At 43.7% G+C, this 23648-nt stretch overlaps 1 protein-coding gene across 3 annotated transcripts in view; it reads left to right on the top strand.

Moving 5' to 3' along the window:
- The window catches only part of BOD1 (biorientation of chromosomes in cell division 1), a 34762-nt gene extending 11559 nt beyond the window's left edge, over positions 1-23203 (top strand). For 2 of the 3 annotated variants that reach the window (XM_066596497.1, XM_066596496.1), the window contains 2 exons: positions 14930-15022; positions 22153-23203. In XM_066596497.1, the coding sequence (XP_066452594.1) occupies positions 22188-22700 (513 nt within the window). In that variant the 5' untranslated portion in view covers positions 14930-15022; positions 22153-22187 and the 3' untranslated portion in view covers positions 22701-23203. The remainder of the gene's footprint in view (positions 1-14929; positions 15023-22152) is intronic. The other variant, XM_066596498.1, reaches the window with a different exon arrangement.
- The last annotated feature ends 445 nt before the right edge of the window (positions 23204-23648 follow it).

Genomic DNA, 23648 nt, shown 5'->3' with positions numbered 1-23648 from the left:
AGCAGAGAAACTGAAATAAATCGGATCGTTTTTCCCCATTGAAATCAATGCGATTTTCAATGTAACAGAAAGGGTTCAGATCGCTTCCATTCCGTTAGGGTTCTGTTTATTTTTTAAGGCAGAAAAATAGTGCAGTCCACGGCCTTATTTTTTGTTAAAAAAAACCCAAAAAAAACCAAAAACCCTACAGAAGGGAAGCAAACTGAAGCCTTTTTGTTTCTTTTCTTTTGAAACCATATTAAAATCAATAGACGGTGGGGTGGAAATATATATATTTTTTCTGTTTTTATTTCAGTTTCCCTCTTCCAAAAACTGAACAGAACTGTGGAAATCCTGAACTGAGCCGTAACGCCGGTGTGGAAGACGCCTGACATGTTAATGCCCTTTTGTGTGTAATCTGGTATCTTGGGAACACCGGATACAAGGTTGCACAGCAGCCGCTACCAACATGTGTTCATATTTTTGTTGGTCTGGTTATATTGTTACTTGATGAACGTGATCAGGTTCATGCTGCCTGGAACTGCTATGCATATTGTACTCGTGTATGTTTTATTCCTACATGCTGCAACATTTCAGAATAAACTTTGGAAGATGCAATCTGAACAGAACCCCAAGTGTTTGAGGGGGGGGAAATGCTGGCCTCTCTCGCCTGCATTACTACCCCCTGTTGTGTATATGGAGAGAGTAATCACTGTGCATGATGTGGCCGGGGAGAGGCAGGTACGACCCCGGTTTTATCCGGAAGCGCTTCATAATAAAACCTGCACGGGCGCGTTGTGCTTACCTGTCCGTGTTCACGCTGCTTGTGGTTCAGGCAGCATGAAGTTTGGTGACAGTCTCTGCGTATTACGTCCGTACTTTTAATTAAAAAAGCGTTTGGTACGGTGTTGGCCAGTAGAGCAAAATGTGATTTGTTCCCAGCAAGAGAAACCAAGTAATCTTGTAGATATGATACCTTGGATAACAAAAAATACATGATGTTAATGCGAGCTTTCGAACCAACGCAGGGCTCTTCAGGCTTCAATGAAATAGATCCGAGGAGGCATGCATATATATTTATATATACACACATATGACAAGACGCAGACGTGGATGTGATTAATTTGCGTTTAAAAGAATACCAGAACAGAAATACAAACCTCTTTAAATAGACACTGATAAAAGAGTGAAGGCTTTATGGTCCCTGTATTAGTGTTGGGGAGGGGCGTCCGCCAGGCCAGCAGTGTTACCTGTGCTATAGATTTCTCATACCTCCCATTCACGCATAAATCCTTGTGAAGAATTTAACCCTCTATTGAAAGTGTCAAAAGTTGTTCAATTTATATTCCCAAATTCTATGGTTTTGTGATGTGAAATTACCTTTCAGTATCATAACTTTGTCGTGCCTATGACTAGAAAAGTGCTTGGCCACAGGTAATTCAGTCTTTCTGTGATTAATTGTGTGGCGATGAGACCTCATCCTTGCTTTCAGTTTCTGTCCTGTTTCTCCAACATAAAGCCCCCCAACAGGACATTTACTGCACAGGATCAGGTACACATCATTGGACGAGGAACATGTGAATGTCCCCGGGATCTTATAGTCCTGCTGTGTGTTGGGGATTTGTATCCTATCCGCAGTCAGTACATGTGAGCAGGTCCTACATCTCCTTAAATTACAGGGATAAGTTCCTTTTTGTGTGCCAGAGGGCAATGCACTCCTGATTATAAGGTTCCTCAAATTTGGAGGTGGCCTGTAACACAGAAGGGGAGTGTCCGGGAATATGGTTTTCAGATGGTGATCCTTGTGTAAGATGTGATGGCGTTTCTTTGGGTGGGAAGTATGAGAAATCTTTAGCACAGATAACAGTGCTAGCCTGGTGACCCCCTTCTCTAGTGACTTTTTGAAGATGTTTGTATTTCTGTTATAGTATTCTGTTAAGTGCAAATTATTCACATCCATGTCTGTGCCTTGTCATATGTGTGTGTGTATAAATATGCATGCCTCTTCAAATCTATTTCATTATGCTTTGATAATGGACCCTGAGAGGTCCAAAAGCTGTCATTAACATCATGTATTTATGTTGGGCATTAAAAGGTATCATATCTACAAGATTATGTGGTTTCTCTTGCTGGGAATAATCACATTCTGTGTACTTTTCACACACATAATGTTATGCTAAAAGCCTAGTGATTTCTATTGGGCAACTCCCACCTCTTCTGTGCCTTTTTTTTTTTCACATGCGTGAAAAAAACCTGCATAGCCTATATTGGTTTGTACTAAAGTTGGGCATTTGAATTCTATATGTGAAGCAAATACGCATGTTGCATGTGTGTTCGCTAAGTACTGTGTATTGCGCGTGTGATATGCAGTGACAATACGCCCGTGAGAGTGAATGCTAAAGGAGTTTTCTTACAACTTTTTAAAATTGCTCCACATTCACTCTGCCCTTCCTGGTTGCTTCTACCAGGACATGTGACTGCTGCAGCCAATCACTAGCTATAGAAGGTCACTGTTGCGGGCAGTGATTGGCTCCAGTCACCTGTCCTGCTCAGCACCATCTGGATTGGACAAAGTGGTTGTGGAGCAATTTTCAGTTGTGGATAAACCCCTCTTAAGGCCGCCTGCAGACGGGCGGAAATTCCCGCAGGATTTCCCGCGGAATTCCCGTCCTTGGAAGCTGTCATAGGTTAGCAAACGCAATCCTAGGCAGACTGCTGCGGTTTGTCCACGCAAAATCTTGCGCGGCAAACAAACCGCAGCAAGTTTTATTTCGAGCCCCGCACAGAAACGTCACTCACCGGCCGCTGGCTTCGGTCTGCGCATGTGCCGGCAGATGCGGGGCGCGGGTGAGTACACGCTGCTCTCTGAAGGCGCTCGGGTCCCGCGGCGAGAATTCACTGCCGGATCCGACCCGGCCGTCTGCAGGCGGCCTAAGTCTTGTAACGAGCAGCAGTTTACAAATGGCACGTCGATAAGTGTTTGTAAAGGCCAAAGTATTTACAACAGTACTAGATTATGGTGCTTACGGTTTACATGGATGTGCTGCCCAAGAGGGAGCGGTTTTATGCCCGCGTGACAACTGACAAGCGCTTGCTCATTTGTCAGCTGGTCACTGCCTTAGTCAGACGGGCCTATCTAGAAAACAAATGTTCATGACTGATCACCGGCCCCCCATAAAAAGGGCCTTTATAATCCGCTCCTGTCTGCCGCTACCTAGTGTTGTCTGGTCCATGTTTGACCCTCATTAGCATGTAGAGTTAGCAGTTGTTAAGCCTAGCATCACTCTTGTATATGGAGTTTTATGAACCTGTCTAAAAGAGAAACCAGTCACAGAGCAGCTTTTGTAAGCTGTGGAAAAATGTTGTGAATTTCACGAACCTGTTGACTTTCTTAATCTACATGAGTCCATAGGCCGGCTGCACACGGCCGTGACGGGCTCCGCCGCGAAATTCCGTGGCGGAGCCCGTCACGGCGCCCCCCCCCCCCCCCCCCCCCCCGCCCAGGAGACCCTATACTTGCGGATCCGGCATCCTTGCTCCCGCATGACGCTTCCCCGCCCACCTCCGCCGCGTGTCACATGACGCGGCGGCAGTGGGCGGGGAAGCGTTTTCACGCTATCTTCCGCTGTGCTACAGCGGAAGATAGCGTAAACAGACGGCCTCCATTGATGGCAATGGAAGCCGTCCGCGCGTACACCCGCAGCAAATAGAGCATGCCACGGGTGAATTCACGGTGCGGAATTCCGCACCGTGAGCCCTGAGCGATTAGGTTCAATAGAACCTAATAGCTGTGGGCAACGCAGCGGAAATCCGTTTGTGGGAAGGAGGCCTATAAACAGCACCAGAATTTCACAAATTCCACATGCTGCGATTTGCTGATAGCCCCATGGACTATCATCAATCCAATGTACTTCATATGAACAGAATGCATATATTGAGAATGCATGAAGAAGTTTTGGCCTCTGTTCACATAATGCAAACACACTTGTTTGTGTTTTTCAAGTTTATATAGCCGTAGTGTCCACTCGCACAACAGTCCTTCTGCCTTGGTATATACTAGGCATACCACATGTACCTGACTATAAAGCACAGCGTACGTGTGGGTGGAACACAGGGTTACAACGTCTGGAATACCTGGGATTTTCCTGTTTATGTTAGATACCATTCACTAAAAGGGAACTGCCTTAAACGGTGATTAGCGTCTAGTAATGATCATAATACCCGCTGACCCCAGAAGTCCCTGTATATCGAGGCATTAAAATTTATGTGGGTTTTTTCCAGTCTCCATGGAGTTTTTCTGCTCCGTTCAGTCCATTATAATTATCATCGCCTGTTCATGAAGATACTGAACCCCTTTTTTGAATTTATTTGCATAGTGAAATTCTGTTCTTGCAGCCCCCGTGGGACTCGGCAGGTGCAGGAGTAATCTGTTTGGCTGGTTCTCCGTCACATTAATCAGCCAGCAGAAGTCCTTCAGCAGTTTCTGCTCTCCGTGGTTAACAGCTCTGGACTTGGGTTTGGGGCTAGAGATTGTATCCTAAATATATAAAACTTACTGTGTAGGACTGATTTTGAGTAGACTTAAAGGGCATACACTGTAAAATGTCTTTTGAAGAAATTGGAATGCCAGTCAGCCAAGGGGAAGCTTTGCGAAAGATGCCAAGCAACTAATGAATGCTTGAGCTAAAGGCTTTACATTGGGGTTTCCAGGAATTTTTTTCTTGCCTTGACCAAGTGGTCTGCAGTGGTTTTCTTGCCTTTAAAAATCTGGGAACCCCAACAGAAATGTAATCGAACCTGTGAGGAGTCAACTCAGACCATTTTGGTAATCTGGAAGAGATCCAGATAGAAAACTTTGATAGACTTCTATGAGCTCATTTTCAGCTACCGAAAACAATTGAATATAGCTCAGGGGGCACAGTGCCTCCGCTGATCAATTTTGAAAATTCTGAAAGGACAGTTTTTAAAAAAAAAAATTTTTTTCAGTAAAGAGTATGACAACTATGACAGAAAAGGGGAAATTATTTACTGGTTCTTAAGGCTAAAATTAGTTATGTCACTAAGGAGTTAAAAATGCACTTAAGGTTACGGACTTCTGTGCCAATTATATTTACACGAAACATAAATTCAAAATCTGCCATAAAACATCTTTTTGGGAGGCTCTTTCCAATTTTATTGTGACTGTTAGAGGGTTAAAGGAAAACACGTATACACAAAGTGAGTGCGGAGTGTTACTCTGTCTAGAGAACTAGTCTTCAGTGGAGTGTTCTTTGAAAAGTGAAAGTTTATGCATGAGTGTTAAAGGGGTGGTCGCATTAAGGACCTTTATCCACAGGATGGGGGATAAAGGTCTTATCACTAGGGTTTGACTGCTGAGACCTCAAGTGATCTTGGGGTCTACACATCTAAATACCCCATGTGACTGGAGCAGTGGAGATACTTTACCGCTACTCCTTTCACTTCTATATATGGGCAATGATTGTTGCGCTCGGCAATCTCTCTCCGTCCCACAGCAGTGAATGGAGCAGTGGTCTACAATTCACATAGGGTATTCAGATAGAGAGAAACCGGCCACTTCCGCTATGGAGCAGAGGTGGCCAGTGCTTTCACACTGCTAACTCGAAGTGTGACTGGTGGCCAGGATCTCTGGAGCGCATGCGCAGTATCACACAGCCACCGACTACGCTCTAATGCTTTTTTTTGCATAGAAGGGCTTCTGAGCAGTGCAAATATTTTGTTGTCCTTGTTTGCGCTGCTCAGAAGTCCTTCTGTGCGCAGGAGCGCATTGGTAGCCGGTGGCTCGGAGGTATTGCGCATGCGCTCCAGAAATTGTGCTTTAGTTTGCCATTTACAACACTTTGAAATGGTGTTCCCAAAATGGGGGTAACTCTTTACATTTTCATCACTGGGTTCCTGATGAATACCCAAATACTGTATTCACACGGAACCATTATCACAGCCAGTACCTTTAATTAGGCAGATTGAGATCAAAGGTGCAAATCTTGGTCTCCAGTTGACCTGGTTCTTGTACTTTTTGAAGGACACAATAGAGTAGTTGTAGGAAAGCTCAGCGTGGAGCCTTGTTTTATCCTCTGCTTATGGCTTCCGTTGGATGTTTTGGAAAGAATTTATAAAGATGGCACTCGTAAAAAATGCCAGCGGTAATTCCACGGAAGAGTCAGGAGATGACTTTCTCCTAAGTCAAGTGCCCGTGCTGTCACTTACTATTATGCTGTAACCCGTCGGTTCACCTAATCTGCCCCAGTCATCCAGGAGCTACAACATAAGGGCTTCAGTCACGTGTTGGCGTTGGTTGATTATTGCATCAAGGGTAGCTGATGGGATTAAGTGCATGTCTTGAAAGTCGTGTCACTCCTGGTCAGACACATGGAGACCGTGTGATGTGTGGTGCCGGGTGCCGGTGGAGAGCTGGCGCTTTCTGCTGCGGGTTTGCTGATGTGTAAGTGATCTTCTGTAACGTCGTGTTGGAAGCGTGATCTTCCTTCTACCGGCAGGGAGATAACAGAATTATAAGCTTTGTTGTAACCCCGATATCTTCTACCACATAATGGAGTTCTGAGGTCTTGGTGAAGGACATCTTGTTAAGGCCGTGTAAACCTTTTTGTGGTGTAAACTATATATTGTGTATCGAGTAATGTAGACTTTGTAGAAATTGACTTGAATTTAAATTTGAGTTATTTGTATAAATCTTAAGTGGCGGTCTGTAAACTGTAACGGGACCGTGAAATACCGGCTCACATGTACTGTCCAAACTACAGGCAGGATGCTATAGAGCAGAGCACAGCGGATTTATATATAGTTTATGGGGGAAGATTCAGTATATGGCTGGACTCGCACATGCGTAATTTAATTGCGTGCAATGTATCCGTGCATAATATGCAATGAATGCAGTCAATGAAAGTACAGATTTTCATTGATCCATTCACACTTGTATATATTCATTGCGTATAATACGCAAAAGAACCCAGCCTGTTCTATTATACTGCGTATTATGCACAATAGAGCACTACTGTTCATTATGGGCGCGTAATAAACGCTGTACATACGCAATTACAGTGCATAAGATACGCTGCTATGTACAGGCACACGCAATCAAAAATGAGGTGATACGCAGCTCCACGTGCCAGTAAAACGTTACCATTTTTACGCAGCCTATTACCATGTGAGCCAGGCCTAACTTGTATTTTATTCCTTTATATCTCTGCACGTTCTAGGCTGAACAGTCCAATGGGCGGTCCTACCAGTGATTGACAGCTACCCCTGTAAGTACAGTCATACACAGCTGTCAATCACTGATAGCTCCGCCCATTGGACTGTTCGGCCCAGAACGTGCAGGTATATAAATGAATGTAATACAAGTCAAGTCATACTGAATCTCTCCCCATAAAACTACATACAAGCTGCTCCTGCTCCATAACATGATGCCTGCAGTTTGGACAGTATATTCGAGCCGACAGATTCCCTTTAACTTTGAACTTCTCTGTTCCCAAACTCAATCTCTGCATGCTAAAAGATGAGCTTGTTGGTGATCTTGGCACTGGGGGTGGATGGACCCAGGAGAGGTCTGGAGCATCTACCATTTGAATTATTTGCCTAGCGATTAGTTTTGGCTCATCCCATTCTAGTTACAATGCAAAATTTGGATTCCTAACATTTACATAATTGTGAGCGTCTTTCTATTATTTTGATCTCCTCCTCCTCCTTCCCCTACGTCCTTGATACTTAACCAGTTGTTCATTTGATCTGCTGGTGATGAGTGTGTTGACCTTGTGAAAGAAAGTGACCCTTTTTAGAAGCACTGACGGGTCGAATGCATGTGACATTGCATCTTTAAAAAAAATGTAGGTGAGTGACAAGTAATGGAGGGCTGGATTCAGTCTGATACACTGCAGTTTTCTGTATTTAGTTTTCTTGCAATGTTGCTTTTGCAGTGCTGAAAAATGCAACATCCAGATGTAGAAATGAGGTTTATAAAAGTCTAACTTTGGATTTTGCTTTTGAAACTTGCTATTTTGGAAAGACTAAAGGCCCATTTAGACACAACGATTATCGCTCAAAATTCACTCGAAAGCCGTCTTTTGAGCGATAATCGTTGTGTGTAACTGCTCTGACATCATGCAGTTTTCATTATGCCATCGCTCATCATCGTCTTAATATCATGCCAAATTTATGATTTTTTTTTTTTTTATTTATTTTTTTTTGTGGTGATTTCCCTCTCCAACTGACTTCAAAAACATTTGGTATTTCTACAAGCGGTACTGCAGTCATGGTCTTCCATGGGCAAGAAAGAAATGGTTGTGATGCAGTCATATCTCAAGTTGCGAAAAGGTTGGGAATTGTTCTTTCTGATCACTGGGGAGTCTTTTAGGACAGCTTTCTGACATCCCCTTCCCTCCCCCTCGTCTCTAGTTTAAAATGTATGAACATGGTGCAACATTTCATAGGCTCGTCACATTTGTTGCATCTTTTAAATATCTAGAGACTTGGAGGCCATTCAGCTACTGGATGAGATCGTGACAAATCTTGAAACTTTTTAAAAAGTCGCAATTCTTGTGTCTAAAAACCGCACTTCAGTCAATCCTGCCGTTTATTTTTTTGAGTCTAGAGAGACACTGCTCACTTTTTTTTAACAGGTTGTTTTTAGTGCAGATCAGTAGTAAATTTGCCTAATTGGATTGCGCCAAAGAAAAGGCGCAACTTATGCCAGAATTCTTGTGTAACCTCAGTAATGTGCCCGTCTGTTGGGGCTGCGTCTTTCGAGTCATTGACATGCTGCCGTTGGAGCAGGTGGTCCAATTACCCTTACAACTTTATGATGCAAAGACTTTCTTTACACCCAGTGACTTTATCTTGTGTGACGTATATCTTCTATATGTACGTTGCACTTGAAGCAAATAGTAGACCTTGTATACAGACTCTGTTAATGGCCAAGTAGAAATTCATGTAGTGTAAGCTTGTTGAAAGGGATGAAGGTCTGCTCATTAGGCTAGATCCCTAAGTTAGAGATAAGCGGATCATGACAGAAGCTGGATATTGTAACAAGCTGCTCTAAGCGTTAAACAGTCTCAGCTGCTTTGTGTGATCTTTTGAGGTGACGTTTCATCAATCACCACATATATACTGGAGGCCTTGATGTTGCACCACTTCACTGACTAAGCATGTCTACAGGAGCACTTCATTCAGCAAACCTGCCATCACCACAAATTTGCACCTTTTGTTTGATGTGCGAAAGATTGACTGCTTTGGTTAGTTGTGTATGGTGTCGGGCATACTCTTCACTTAAAGGGGTTGTCCTATCTTAATAGTTAATGGCTAAGATGAGAAACCCACAGCTGTGTCCAGACCGCCTTGTTGGGTATTACAGAAACAGCCGAGATGACAGCCAAAGTTTCTGTAATACCCATTCACATAAGTCGCTTCAACTGTTTCCGCAACAAGTGGTTGGTAAAGAGCTGTGGGTTTTTCATATTTGCCATGAAAAGCTGAGATGGGAATACCCCTTTTATGTCTGGTATAGGCTTGCCTTTGGACTAGGTAACAGGTAGAGATGGCAGTATGGCTTAAAATATATATATTTTTTTTTGTCTACACCTATAGACTATTTGATTTTAATCTATTTTCTTAAAAGGAACCTGTTATACTCTATGAGCCACTTAAAGAATCTGGACTCCGCTGTTATAAATGTCCTAGAGTATGACTTTCATACACTACTTCTAGCCTTCCCTACGATCAGGCGTAATCTGGGAAGAACCCTAGCAGTAAGTTTTCAGTTTCCCTACAGCACCTCCACAGGGAAAATGAAGTATTACCCAGTGCCCATTCAAATCAATAGACTGTTTATTACAGCACACGTCCTCCTGAGCGAGGGACACTATTTGTAACCATGCTCTGCTGTGGCCAAGACACGAAGATGCTGAACAGAAGACCTCCCCTTTTTATTAATTTGCGAGTCTTCACATTTCTTGATAAAGTAGACAGGCCTTTTAATCTAGTGACAAGATAATCTTCAATGATAGTCTGAGACTAGCCATATTTTCCATGTACTATGAGTTGTTGCAGATTTATGGTGTAAAATGGTCTTCATTGGTTTCTCCCGCATTTCTTACATTATAATATAACCCTTGGATGCGTATGAAATGGATGCGGCCAAAAGTTCCGGCTCACCCCTTGGGTCAGTAAGTTGGCATTATTGATCCTGCTGGATGATAGGACTATTTCCTTCTAACTTACATTGGACCTTCTTGTGGAGTCCAGATCAGGAGTTGAGGACCAACCGTTTCCAGATAATCTTGCTTGCCATGTAGCGTAGTGAGCAGCCGCCAATCGTGTATGGTTACATGTAAGCTGTACTCCTCAGAACAGGCTTTGGAGATGTATTAATATTAGTTTGTGTTTATGATGTTTTTGAATTCTTTAGTAACATTTACTGATTTTGTTTGCCAACTTGTCAACTGTTGTCAGTTTCGATTACACCCCCCTATCATCTCAGCTGAGCGTTTTCTCTGGTGAACGCACTATATAGCGCCTCTAATTACAGTGTTAGGATAGAAGCTTCTTTGGAAAGCTCAGCTGCTTTTCTAAAGCGGATTAGTGCGGTTTCACATCTACCTCGGAACCTGCGGCTGGAAGTTCCATCACAGATGCAGCTCAAAGTACCGGAAGGAAAAAAGCGTAGCAAGCCACAGTTTTTCTTCCATCCAGAAGCTCGTTAGCATGGCGGAAACTGAACGGACCCCCATTATAGTTAATAGGGTACATCCGGCGCTGTTCGGCCACAGGGAAACCCCTTTCCTGCTCCCTGAATGGAGCAAGAAAGCTGAATCCCCAGCACAGATGTTAAAGCAGCCTTATACGGTTATCCATTAGAGCTATTAAAGAGGACTTGATATCTAAATACTGTCCTATTATATGGACAGGTCCGTTCTCCACAAATATTGTCATTTGACCAATAGGAGCAGTCACATTCAGTGGACTCCAATAACTATCTTTGACTCTTTACCTTTTTTTTTTTGTGTACGCATGCAGTTTTGGTTAATGGTAGTGTGGGACCTGTCCGTGTAATATGCTGCCCTTACATGCGTTACAGATCAACTTTAATGCTCCGATTTCTCTTAGCCTGTATTTACATAGGTAAGTGTGATTTGTAGGTTAGTGTAAAAAAAACCAAAAAAAAAAAAACCTTTCACCTGAGATTTCACTGTGACCGTTACTACTTGTGCGATGTGTTTTTGAGATGAAGTAAATCTGACTCATAATACGTTATCACGTGTGTTTCCAATAGGAGCATGCTTGAAAAAAATGTGAGTGCCATGTTTGGTTTTTTTTTTTTCCACACAGTGTACTCGGCCTCCGTAATTTCGCTGTGATGCGTCCATCCATCCAGCACCACTCTGTAACCTTTTGGGACTTGGGAAGCAATAACTGTAAAGCGCATCTCCCGGTCTCTTGTGACTGTACGGCCTGTTTGACCTCTACGTAATGATGCATTCTTTGTCACTGCGCTCCGTTTCCCCAGTGTTGACGGCTGATTCCTGGGGTTTAAACCAGTTGGGGCAAATTGTTACCAATTTCATACCACTTTATATAAAGCATAAGTACCCATCGTGGCTTATTGATTTGAAGGAATGACAATCTACTGTAACATAACGGCAAAATCTGGCATGCAGTGTATAATACAGGTATGAGTATATAGGGAGGGGTGAGGCTGCACTTTTAAATGTTCTTGCAATAGTCTTTTGTGGAAGAGGCTTGTGATGTGATATGTTTAACTTGGCAACCGGACTGCCAGCCAAAGATCATTTGAAAGGAATCGTCACCTGCATAAAGCACCGTAAACTAAGTTATGGTGCTGGTAGGACAGGTGACGGGGCTAGATGATGTATTTTTCATTCTCCCTCCCCACCCCCCTCCCCGTTTCTGGTTACCGCACTGTAAAGTCTGTGTGCGGACCACAAATCTGATTCCCTTAAGAGTCCCCTGCTCTTCCATAGACTTGTATAGGAGAATGCACACACGGGACTCTGGAAAGAGTCCGCTCTTTGTCAGGTGCGCAGACTTTACAGTGCAGGCTAGAGTGAAAAATGCATCACCCGCCTCCCTGTTACGTGCCCTAAGGACACCCTTAGTTAGTTTACGGTGTGTTAGGTAGATGACTGGTTTCATTTAGGCCCAATGTTCACGTGCAGATTTGATTTATTAAATCTGCAGCTCTAGCCGCCCATAGGAAACAATGGGGCATCCGCAACTTAATTAAAACCTGCGGATTTGATTTTTGGGTGTTTTGCAGATGCTCCACACGGATCTAAAATCGCAGCATGCTCCATCTCTACAGGAGAATGCACAATCCACAATCATCCGCAAGCCATTAAACACATTTTCAAGATGATCCGCAGTGGAAATCGGCTCGTGTCGTGGACACTGGGCTGTGAAGGTGCGTTGTCATCTCCACTCCCAGCTCATCCTGCAGATACGGACTCTAGCTGGGTGTTGGAAATGAGAGAAGCCAACGTAAATTATTAGCTCACAAAGGGTGCACTTCTCATTTAAAAAAAAAAAAAATGCAGCCTTCATGTATTCCATGTAAAATATAAGCGAGTAAAGAAAGGAGGGTGGACAGAAATGGAACCTGCTCAGGCCCTAATTCACCTCAGGTCTGTCCCTAAGTATGGTGGGGCAGCTGCCCCGAAAAGGACAACACCCCCCACAAGCAGGAACCTGGCTCAAATCACCCTATTACATCGGGGTGTGGAGGGTCAGATGGAAACACAGGTATTCTTATCTCAGCTATGACTGACAGGAAAACGCTTTTAATGGGAATGTCTCATGACCATAACGGCTCGCTCATATGGTAATAATTATGTGCATAATACACAGTAAATGGAGCCCACTGACTTCAATGGGTTCATTCACATCTGAGGATTTTTCACTCGACTTTTGGCCATGTGAAAAAATATGCATCGTATTGCGCACTGAAATAGGCCATATTTTAAACGCCCAAAGAATAAGCCGAAGGACCAAAATATGGAAGCAAAAAGGTGTTTTTCGGTCTGTCAGTACCCTGGGAATCTTCCTAATGCATGTGCACTATACGGTAGACTTGAACTGCCCATCTGAATGGGCTTCATGCAGTGTTACTATAAAGTGGTCTATGGTGAGACAACTCTTATATCATTTGTACCTTTCAGAAAAACTCCTCCTTTTCCAGCTCGTATAAGTAGTTCTCCCTTCCCAATATAGTCACCAGATCTTAATCATGTAAATACGTGGTAGACAGGAGCTGCGGCTCCTAGTGTCATCTTCTATCTCCTGGCAACAAGTTGAGTAAACACTTCTTTTCGTTGACTGCTCACCAGGAAACTTGCCGGTCCTCTCCTCTAGAGATACTGTATCTATTGTGTTCCTATGTGATGAAATCATGTTGTTCATCGCTGCGGAAATATGGAACTATTAGACATGTCCACATGAAAACCACAAGGACGACCATACGTGGATTTCATACTAGACGTAGAGTAAAATATGGTGCATGGGGAAACCTTTAAAAGGTTATTCCAGAACTTTTATACTGATGACTTGCTCTTAGGATAGGTCATCCATATCACATCCGACGTCAGGCACCCAGACCGATTGGGTAGTGGCATTGGAACTAGCACAGCAGTGTGCAGTCGCTAGGGGTGATACTGCTAGCTTAGTCTCACTCGAATAGGACCTCGCTTGCAGTATTGCTGACAGCTGTACGCGGTGTAGTTCCAGTGCACAGCTGATCGATGGTGGTCCAACTCCAGGCGCCCACACAGATCTGATATGAATGACCTATCCTAACAGGTCATCGTGAGTATAAAAGTCGTTTTTAAAACTTGGTCAAGTTTACTCTACCTGCCTTCATTTGTGAAGCCTTCGATTTCCAGGAAGGATATTGGACGAGTTAACTTTAAATGCATAAGTTTTATCTGAAGCCGACATAGCAGGTCCAGCGTCTGAAATCCTGGTAATCACTTAACAATGGAGAAAACGACGTCTGGCTTCTCTTTCCCTGCAGCGCCCACCCTTCAAATGCACGGCCGATCATGTAATGTATGGTTGAGTCTGAAAGAGGGGGAAGTCTTTTACAGAGCTGCTGGCCATTCTGGCTCATAGCGGGTTGTGAGCGTGGGGCTGCCATCTATGACGTGCACGCTTCCTAAGTCAGCCCCTTGCAGGGTACTTTCACGTGAAGCCGCAGCATATCTTTGCATTATGGATTTTGGTGTCGATCAGCACACTAATCGCACCATTTAGTGCAGATTGACATAGATCCGCAGCAGATTTCACCGTTTCTGTTAAAGGGCGTGGTGAAGTCTGCTGCGGATCAGTGCCAAAAACCACACCAATGGTGCAGATTTTGACACAGAAAATCTGCACCACTTCCACAACCGTGTGAAGGTACCCTAATGCATAAAATAGCTGTAGCATGCATAACGCTCATAGCCGTACTTGTATAGCAAATGACAGCACAAACTAGACAACACACACTTTGCTACATATTTAGACGACAAGGAGCGTCTGCTGCTGAATCCTCTTAGCAGGCTGGAAATACGCAAATAAGGTCAGGGCCATGAATGGTTTCTGAAGCCAGGATGCAAGAGCTCCCCCTGTTGTCCATTTATGAATGGAAGTCACAAGTTTCTGCATGTGCGAAAACCAATATTGGTCAATTGAAGGAATACATTTAACGTCACCAGATCTGTACGTGTCTAATAAATTCTTCCATCAAGCTAAATTTATTTATTTTCGCCTTTTTTTTTGCAAACCCTGCTTGCACACTGGATAGAATGGGCACTGCGTTTTCTTCATGCCGCTCTTGCATCGCCTGTTTGACTAGATTTCAGCACTCCTGTGCACCAGAGCTGTGGGTGCTGCTTCCTCGCAGTCACGTGTCCCCACTTTCTTCCAGATTTCAGCCTATGACCTGGAGAGCTCAGTTTATAGGAACGCTGAGCCCATCTTACACTTGGAGCCCGCTGCTGGAGGCACGCTTTATGTACAGGTGAGTAATCCTCCTTTACATCAAGTGGCATTTCTGTGTATTCTGTTTTTATGATGGTCACCCACCCCCCATTTCTCGCAAGGAGCTAGCCGGACTTAGTCACTCAATTATAGTCAATGGGAGATATTGAAACACTGAAGGGAGCACTTTGCACTATGCAGGTATCCCCCATTCACTATGAAGCTTTTTGTTAGTGGTAGTAAATTTCTGCTTCATTTTGGGGGTGAAGAAAGTGGCTTGCACTTGCAAGAATTGCAACTATTATGTACTCAGAGCTCTCCAAGTTTGTCGCAGCTGCCTAAAGTTGCCATGGAGCCATGACTAAAGATATTTAATTTTACATGTATGACTATACATATGCGCAAGGGGAGGTGTAGTCCCAATTGTTCTGCAGTATCACTTCACATGGCTATTAATGGTGGCAATTATGGAAATATTAATTGCAGGATTAACTCAGTGCAGGCTTATTCTCACTAATGAGGCAATAATAGAAGCGTCCTGTTGCTTAGTGAATGCTCTTAAAGAGGCTGCCAGACGTGTCGTATTTTTTTTTTTTAATCTTTGCAAATATGTTTAAAACACAAGTACGGTAGCTGTACTTATGGCCCTTTTACATGGGACGATTCATCTGAATGAGTGACATCATTGCTAATTCGTGGTGCAGAATTAGACAGGCGGATCATCGTTGAGAATCACTGACTTTTCACTCAAGGCTTCACATTCCTACGTGGAACACTGAGTGAGGAGCGTTTAGACATAACGAGAAGTGAGCGCCAATAACTTTTATGCAGGCTGAAACTGAGCGACAAACGAAAAGAGAACCAAAAGTGCACTATGGCTCGCGGTTAGACTTTAGGACCATCACGCACTTTCCTTCGTTTGAGCGACAGTCGTTACGTGTAAATGAGCCTTTACCCTTTCCACGGTGATCCAGCACTGCAGCCCCATCGTCCTCACGGTGTTCGTTTGGGAATGGATAGCGCCTGACTGCTGCAGCCAATCGCATCATGGCTCCCAGCATCTGAGCGCTGATGCCAGGGAAACGGCTGCAGTCGGAATCTGTTCCTAAACCAACATCCGGAGGCTCCTGAGGCTGCAGCGCTGGCTGGAGAGAAAGAGAGGGCAAGTACAGCTGCTCTTGTTTTAGCACGCTTGCATGTATAATAAACATGTCCGGCAAGTGGACGACCCCTTTAACACATTCATAAGACAAAACGCCTCTGATTTAATGCCGGCATTGAGAGACTTTACCACCAAGAAATTCTGTAGCGGCTGAATTAGTGGGTTGTGTTGGAGGAAATATCTACCTCCTTTGGCTGGTTTAATTCTACTTCAGGCCATATGCGATTTACATCCAAGAAACTTGGGTGCAGCTCTTCAATATACAAGGACCCTGCACATTGCATGGGCAAGAACAGCACATACAAACAGCTTAGATCAGAAGGAGAACATTCACCACTTTTTTATTTTCCGCTTTGGAATTCCACACCTGGATTTTGCCCATTGACTGCAAGTTTCACGTGCGGATCCATGCTAAAACCGCATCAAAATGCAGCTTTTGATGCGGAAATCACTCAGAAAATTTTGCTGTGAATTCCAGAATGTGGACATACCCCAAAGGGGTTGGCCAACTTCTAGCTGTTGATGACTTGTTGTCAGAATAGGTTTATCTATAGCACACCACTAGGGGTCTTCTGCTCAGGCCCCAGGTGATCGGCTGTTTTCCTTGGTTAATGCCTTAGGTTATGGACCAGTTTTGTGCTAGAAGCAGACAGCTCTGTACATTGTTCAGTGATCCAGGTTGGTATTGCAGATCGAATCCCATTCACTTTGGTTGGATTTAGCCTGCAGTATCAACCTGGACCACCAAACGATGTACTGAGCTGTCTGCTTCTGGCAGCAAAACTGCTTTTTACATTAAGACTAGAGATGAGCGAGCATACTTGCTAAGGGCAATTGCTCGATCGAGCATTGCCCTTAGCGAGTACCTGCCCGCTTGGGAGCAAAGATTCGGCTGCCGGCAGCGGGCGGGGAGCGGTGGGGGAGAGCGTCGAGGAACGGAGGGGAGACCTCTCTCCCTCTCTACCCCCTGCTCATGGCCGCAACTCACCTGTCACCCGTGCCGGCAGCCGAACCTTTTCTTCTGAGTGGGGAGATACTCGCTAAGGACAATGCTCGATCGAGCAATTGTCCCTAGCGAGTATGCTTGCTCATCTCCAATTAAGACATCTACCTAGGGGAACAGCTGATCGTTGTATCCCCACCCATCTGCTATTAATGACCTATCCTTAAGATAGGCCATCCACAGCTAGAATTTGGAAATGGTGGTTATGTGAACAGCAGTAATAGGAATGGTAAAAGGTGGAGAAATACCTATAGTCATTAAAACAGTATGTTATGTTAAAGGCCCATTTACACAAAAAGATGATCGCTCAAAATTCGTTCAAAAGATAACTTGAATGGCAGTTTTGAGCTATCATTTTGCATAAACTAAGTAGTTACTCAGCTACTTAGTAACTTATTAGCGTACAAATGAAGCCTTTCGCTGAATGCAGAGAACAGCTGGAGGTCAGTAATCCAGCTGCATCCAGCTCCATTGTTCTCCAGCGGGATAGCTGCTGAAAGAATGCTATCGGCACTACCCATGGAGAACTGTGTGCAGTCCAGGAAAGCTGTAGGTGTAGGAAGTGTATGAAGTGCTGTTCACTTGTTACAGGACTACTAATCCACACCGACAAACAGTCCAGGTGTATTAAGTGGTAAAAAGCAGTACAGTATACATATGAGCCTTCTAAAAATCCTATTCATGACAAGGGCCACGCAGTAATTATTGGAAGTCCCCCAGGCTTGAGTTTGATCCTCAGACCAGGATAAGCACTGCACGTTGTTGTTTAATTTGATCTCAAACACTTTTTAAAAAGGTTTTTATGACCTAAATCTGTTAATATTCTGCTGCCTATGCTCTTGCTATTCCATATTACCACTATGTGTGGTTATTAAATTGAGTTTTTGGTATCCTTGTTAGCACCATGTGTCTAGAGAGCTGGTAACTCTATCTTCTATTTCTTTTGGGTGTAAAGGTACCTTTTACACGGGGCAACGATCACCCAAATAATTGCCCCAAACAGTGGGTTGTTTTTGGCGATAGTTGGCCTGTGTACACACACTGACAGTCGCTCGGTTTTTAGCTCCTGTATGAACGACTGGTTGCTTGAGGTAGATGGAGGCGGGTGGCCATAAGAGATGTCAGGTACTTTTTGCCTTCATTCACTGAAGAACTAACACTTGTGTGAAAGCACAGGAGTGATAGTTGTTGGGCCAGCCATCTGACGCTTGGGTCTCGTGTAAAGGTACCTTGAAACACATTCTAGGACACCACACCAAAGACTAGTGCAGTTCTTGGTGGGCTGCCCAAGTTTTCCTGCTGTACTAGTCCTCTTTTTGTTTGCCTTAATCATTGAGTTCATGTAAAGGGGTTATCCCACAATTGCCTATTGCCTAGCCACAGGATTGACGATAAGCCTGATCAGTGAGTGTCACCTCTGAGACTCCCACAGATACTGAGAATAGGGGTCCTGTGTCCTTCTCTTCTCCCTAGAAGAGCTTGAACAGAGCCACAGCTGAGCATGTGCGCTGCCACACCACTCGACCCTGTAGGATTATTGGAAATAGTTGAGTTCTTGAACTCTACCTCCAGCAGTAGAATTTGAAGTGAAGAGAGCGGCAGTATGCATGCCTGACAGTCACTCTATGCAAGCTTCTTGCTGCAGGGGGTGCGCTAAGAGGGGGATTGAATCCTACATTTCTGGATTAACAGGGGTTATCATCTATCCTGTGGATTGGTGAGAAGTCTATTCTGGAAATAACCGTTTTAGACCACTTTCACACAGCAGTATATTAAATATTTTACATCAGTATTTTTAAGCCAAAACGTAGAAGCTGTGCAAATCTGAATCATAGAGTTGGAAGGCGCCTTCAGGGTCATCTAGTCCAACCCCCTGCTCAGTACACGATCACTAAATCATCCCTGACAGTTATTTGTCCAGCCTTTGTTTTGAAGACTTCAATTGAAGAACTCGCCGCCTCCTGTGTTAACCTGTTCCACTCATTGATCACCCTCACTGTCTAATATCTAATTTGTATCTCCTCCCCTTCAGTTTCATCCCATTGCTTCTAGTCTTTCATTGTACAAACGAGAATAGAGCTGATCCCTCTGCACTGTGACAGCCCTTCAGATATTTGTAGATGGCTATTAAGTCTCCTCTCAGCCTTCTTTTTTGCAAGCGAAACATTCCCAGATCCTTTAACCGTTCCTCATAGGATTTGATTTGCAGACTGCTCACTATCTTGGTAACTCTTCTCTGAACTTGCTCTAGTTTGTCAATGGCCTTTTTTTAAAGTGGGGTGCCCAGAACTGGACACAGTATTCCAGATTTGGTCTGACTAAAGAGTAGAGGGGGGAGAATTGACATACGTGATCTAAACTCGAGGAATCTCTCAATACATCCCAGAGCTGTTTGCCTTTTTTGCTGCTGCATCACATTGTTCGTTCATGTTCAGTCTATGATAGTAATAATATTATACCCAATAGTATAATAGTATACCCAAGTCTTTTTCACATGTGCTGCTGCTTAGCCCAATTCCTTCCCATCTGTATGTGCTTATTTTTTCTTTTTCTTGCTCAGATGTAGGACCTTTTTCCCTGTAAAATACCATTTTGTTAGTCACTGTCCAGTGTCCAAGCTTGTCCAGATCTTTTTGAATCCTCTCTTCCCTAGTGTTGGTTATCTCTCCTAGCTTTGTGTTGTCAGCAAATTTGATCAGTTTCCCCTGAATTCTCTCATTTAGAGCAGTTTAGAAAAATGTTGAACACTGGGCGCAGGACAGAGCCTTGTGGTACCCCACTCTTCCAATTGGATGCACAGCCACTCATGACCACTTTTGAGTACAATCACTCCAGTGTCTGCGCTTGAAACTGCTGCTCAATGCATTGAACATCACTATTATATATTCTGCCCTTTATAAAATTAGAATGGTTGAACTACTTAGCAGCGCACACATCAGGGGAACAATGGGGAAGGTAAGTCTAACACTTGCATCCCTAGACTCAGAGGGTCACCTAGTTTTAGCCTATAAACTTGGCTTATAGGGCTAAAAGTAGTTGATGGTCTCTAACTGTTGAAGACTATCATACCAAGAATCCACTGTTTACATTTATGTTCAGCATGGCCATTGTTAGCCATGTAATTCACATGAAAATGGGAAGTCGGAACAATATCTCTGCAGCGCCACCTATTGGAAGGCATCATTTCTGCAAGTCAATGTCAAACTCTTAAAAAAAAATAAAAAAAGCCTTATAACAATGACTGGGAATTGAAAGCCAAGCCAGAATACCATGACAGCTGTTTTGTGGCTTTTGTACCTCACCAGTGTGTAGTAGGTTTCTGGCCTGGCTAGTTAGAGGCCTATAGATGTGGGTCATGAAGGGAGAGCACCTAAAAGGTGAGTGAGGAGACTTCTAAGGCCATGCATGCTCCTCTGGGAAATATGCAAATGGAAGATGGAACAATGCCTCTGCAGCGCCACCTATTGGAAGTCAGGATTCCTGCAAGTCAGTGTCAGACTTTTTAGACAAGCTTTATAACACTAATTTATTCACATGGATGACTTTTCTTGAAATGCATAGTCATGCCTGTGAAAGCATTTTCAGTAGTAAAATAGCTCCTGCCTGTTAAAGGAGGTTATAATAAGAGTATTCTTGTAGTGATGTGATGGTGAGCAGCGTGCCTCATTAACCCTTAACTAATGTTTCCAAAGAAAGCGGATTACAGAACCATCAAGTATGCAGAGGTTTTTGAATGTTAAAAAGAAAAATGTTATGTTGTATATTATAGTTATAGGGACTATTTTACATAATTTTTCTTAGGCAATTTTTTTTGTGTCTTGAGAACAAAAATGAATTTACATGCCATAGAATACATATGAATCTTGCTACATCTCAGAATCTCTTGGATTTTACTTTACTTCAATGATCTGTGTAACTTATGGTTTACATTTCTGGCAGCTAGCATCCTCCTGCGTCAGGCAGCATATGTATTTTAAACATGTAGTACTTGGATTTTACTAGTTGTTTTGAACTTGAAAGGTGTTGACCACCCAAAAAGTTGTTTCAAAGTCTCTCACAGCCTATCATTCATGGGAAGCTGGTTTAAATTTGGCTAGTAATTAGAGATGAGCGAGCATACCCTAAGGGCAATTACTCGAGCGAGCATTGCCCTTAGCGAGTACCTGCCCGCTCGGAAGAAGAGATTCAGCTGCCGGGGGCGGGGGAGAGATCTCTCTCCCTCTCTTCCCACCCTGCTCCCTCCTGCTCACTCCCGCAACTCACCCCTCCCCTGCGCCGGCAGCCGAATTGCCCGAGCAATTGCCCTTAGCGAGTATGCTCGCTCATCTCTAGTAGTAATGCTACTCTGACCGCTGTCACATGACCAGTAATATCCAATGCTGCTGCACAGCTTTCTATTTTGTTTGCCCATCACATTGACTATACGGGTAGCCTTGTCCCATTATATGGAAGAGCTCACAAGGCGGGTGTTCTTCACCTGTGATTGAATAAGCCACCATCCAGCTCGCTCTACGGGGATGGGGCTACCCTAAGTAGTCAGTGTGATTGGCAGATGGAACACCATGGTGTTGCAGCAGCACTGGATGTTACTGGCCACATGACCATGGTCAGAGCAACTTTACTACCCAAACTTAAACATGGTTTCTATGAATAGTAGGATGCTATCAGACTCTGAAACAACTTTAGGTGAGTGGACAGTCCTTAAAGCGACCCTTTGGCCCTAGACAAAGATGGCCAAACCACTTTCGAACTACCTGATGCACACTGTGTATTAGTATGCCTTGGTAGTTGTAAGACTCCACATGCTCCTCTGACTGGCCAATACTAGATATCAAAGCAGGTGTAGTGTCTTTGATTTATGATGCATACTAATACAGAGAAGCTGGTACAGCCATGTTTGTCCAGGCCCGGACCGTCCGTTTTTAAGTTTTGTATCTCAGAGCTTTGCTTTGAAGCATAATTCATTTTACTGCATAATGTAAGGCATTGTGTTCTTTGTTTCCAGGTGTGATATAGGAGGTGACCGGGTTGGAGGAGACCATGGCAGAGAGCGGCAGCGGGACAAGCGGATCTTCGGCGGTGGGAGGCGTTACAAATGTTTCTTCTCTTCCTCCCGGTGATGCACATCTAATTGCATTGATTGTTGAGCAGCTCAAGAGTCGAGGTCTATTTGACGGTTTCCGACGGGATTGCCTAGCTGACGTTGATACAAAGCCAGCATACCAGAACCTACGACAGAAAGTGGACAACTTTGTCTCCACTCATCTAGACAAGCAGGAGTGGAATGCTGGAATGAACAAAAACCAGCTCCGAAATGGGCTCAGACAAAGCGTCATTCAATCTGGAATGCTGGAAGCTGGAGTTGATAGAATTATTTCACAGGTGGTGGATCCAAAAATGAATCATATTTTTCGGCCCCAGATAGAAAAAGCTATACATGAATACTTGGAGTCTCAGACAAAAGAGGAAGTAGCGCCAGCTCCACCGCTGCCTCCAGCACCTCCCGAGCCGGAAGAACAAGACCCCCCTGTGCCCTCTGAAAGTGCCTCTTAGAGGAATTGCTATGTATGAAAGATTTCACACAAGAATCCGCAACGCCAATAAGCAATGAATAGCTAGCTACCTGTAGCGGTGTGCTCAGTAGATGACATCAATTATGTGCAGAAAGCAGAACTGAAAACGTGTTGGAGACTGGTGGTCTTGATCCCCGCTAGCATGAGAATTTTGTAGATGGTCTGAGATCAGTGGGCAATCTCTGATATAGGTAGGACAGGGTGGACATCAATCAATTCTGATGTCAAATGAACTCTTTGTAGCTGCCTAGTAATTTTTTTGCATGTGGCAATACTTTGAGATGGAAACCTGAGATCATGTTTCCTCTTAAAGATTTGTGTTTTTTTGCCTTTTGTACAATAGACTACCTAACGTATCAGTTGAATGTACAAGTGTCACCATTTTCCGATCGCCAAAATGTGCTCGGCTCGTATTTCTGATTTTACTTTTTAATACTTTTTTGCTGCTTTTGAAATTTTGGAATAAAGTATTTTTGTTGTTGATTGTAGGCTTACGGTGGGATTTTTTTTTTTTCCATGCCTGAAAAATAAAGGCTTTTGATAATGAAATGATTCTCTTGGAAACTTATTTCACATACAGTAGTTTAATTTTCCTTTTATGTTATATTAATGGAATATTGACTGCACGGTTTAATCATCCAAGTAATGAAGTGTTACTTTAAAATGTTATCTTGCCGCCTTTACACAGTTGGTGCCACAGACAGAGGAACAGCTTTTTTTGACGTGGCTTTTACGTGGTGTTGAAATGAAGAGCAGTGATTAAGCATTGAATATCAATTAGAATCTGCCTTGGACCTTTTTGGGTTAGGTGTACATGGCGACTTTGGCTGAGACATGTACTTTGCCTGCATTGCATTTAGCGCAAGTAAATGTGTTTACGTTACAACTTGCAAGAAGTCAAAACTTGCTGGATCTCTTGAGATCGTTG

This window comes from Eleutherodactylus coqui, chromosome 3 (genome assembly GCF_035609145.1).
Source record: "Eleutherodactylus coqui strain aEleCoq1 chromosome 3, aEleCoq1.hap1, whole genome shotgun sequence".
Classification (NCBI taxonomy): domain Eukaryota; kingdom Metazoa; phylum Chordata; class Amphibia; order Anura; family Eleutherodactylidae; genus Eleutherodactylus; species Eleutherodactylus coqui.
The sequence above is the reverse complement of the archived record's forward strand: the minus strand, read 5'-3'. Positions and strand labels throughout refer to the sequence as shown.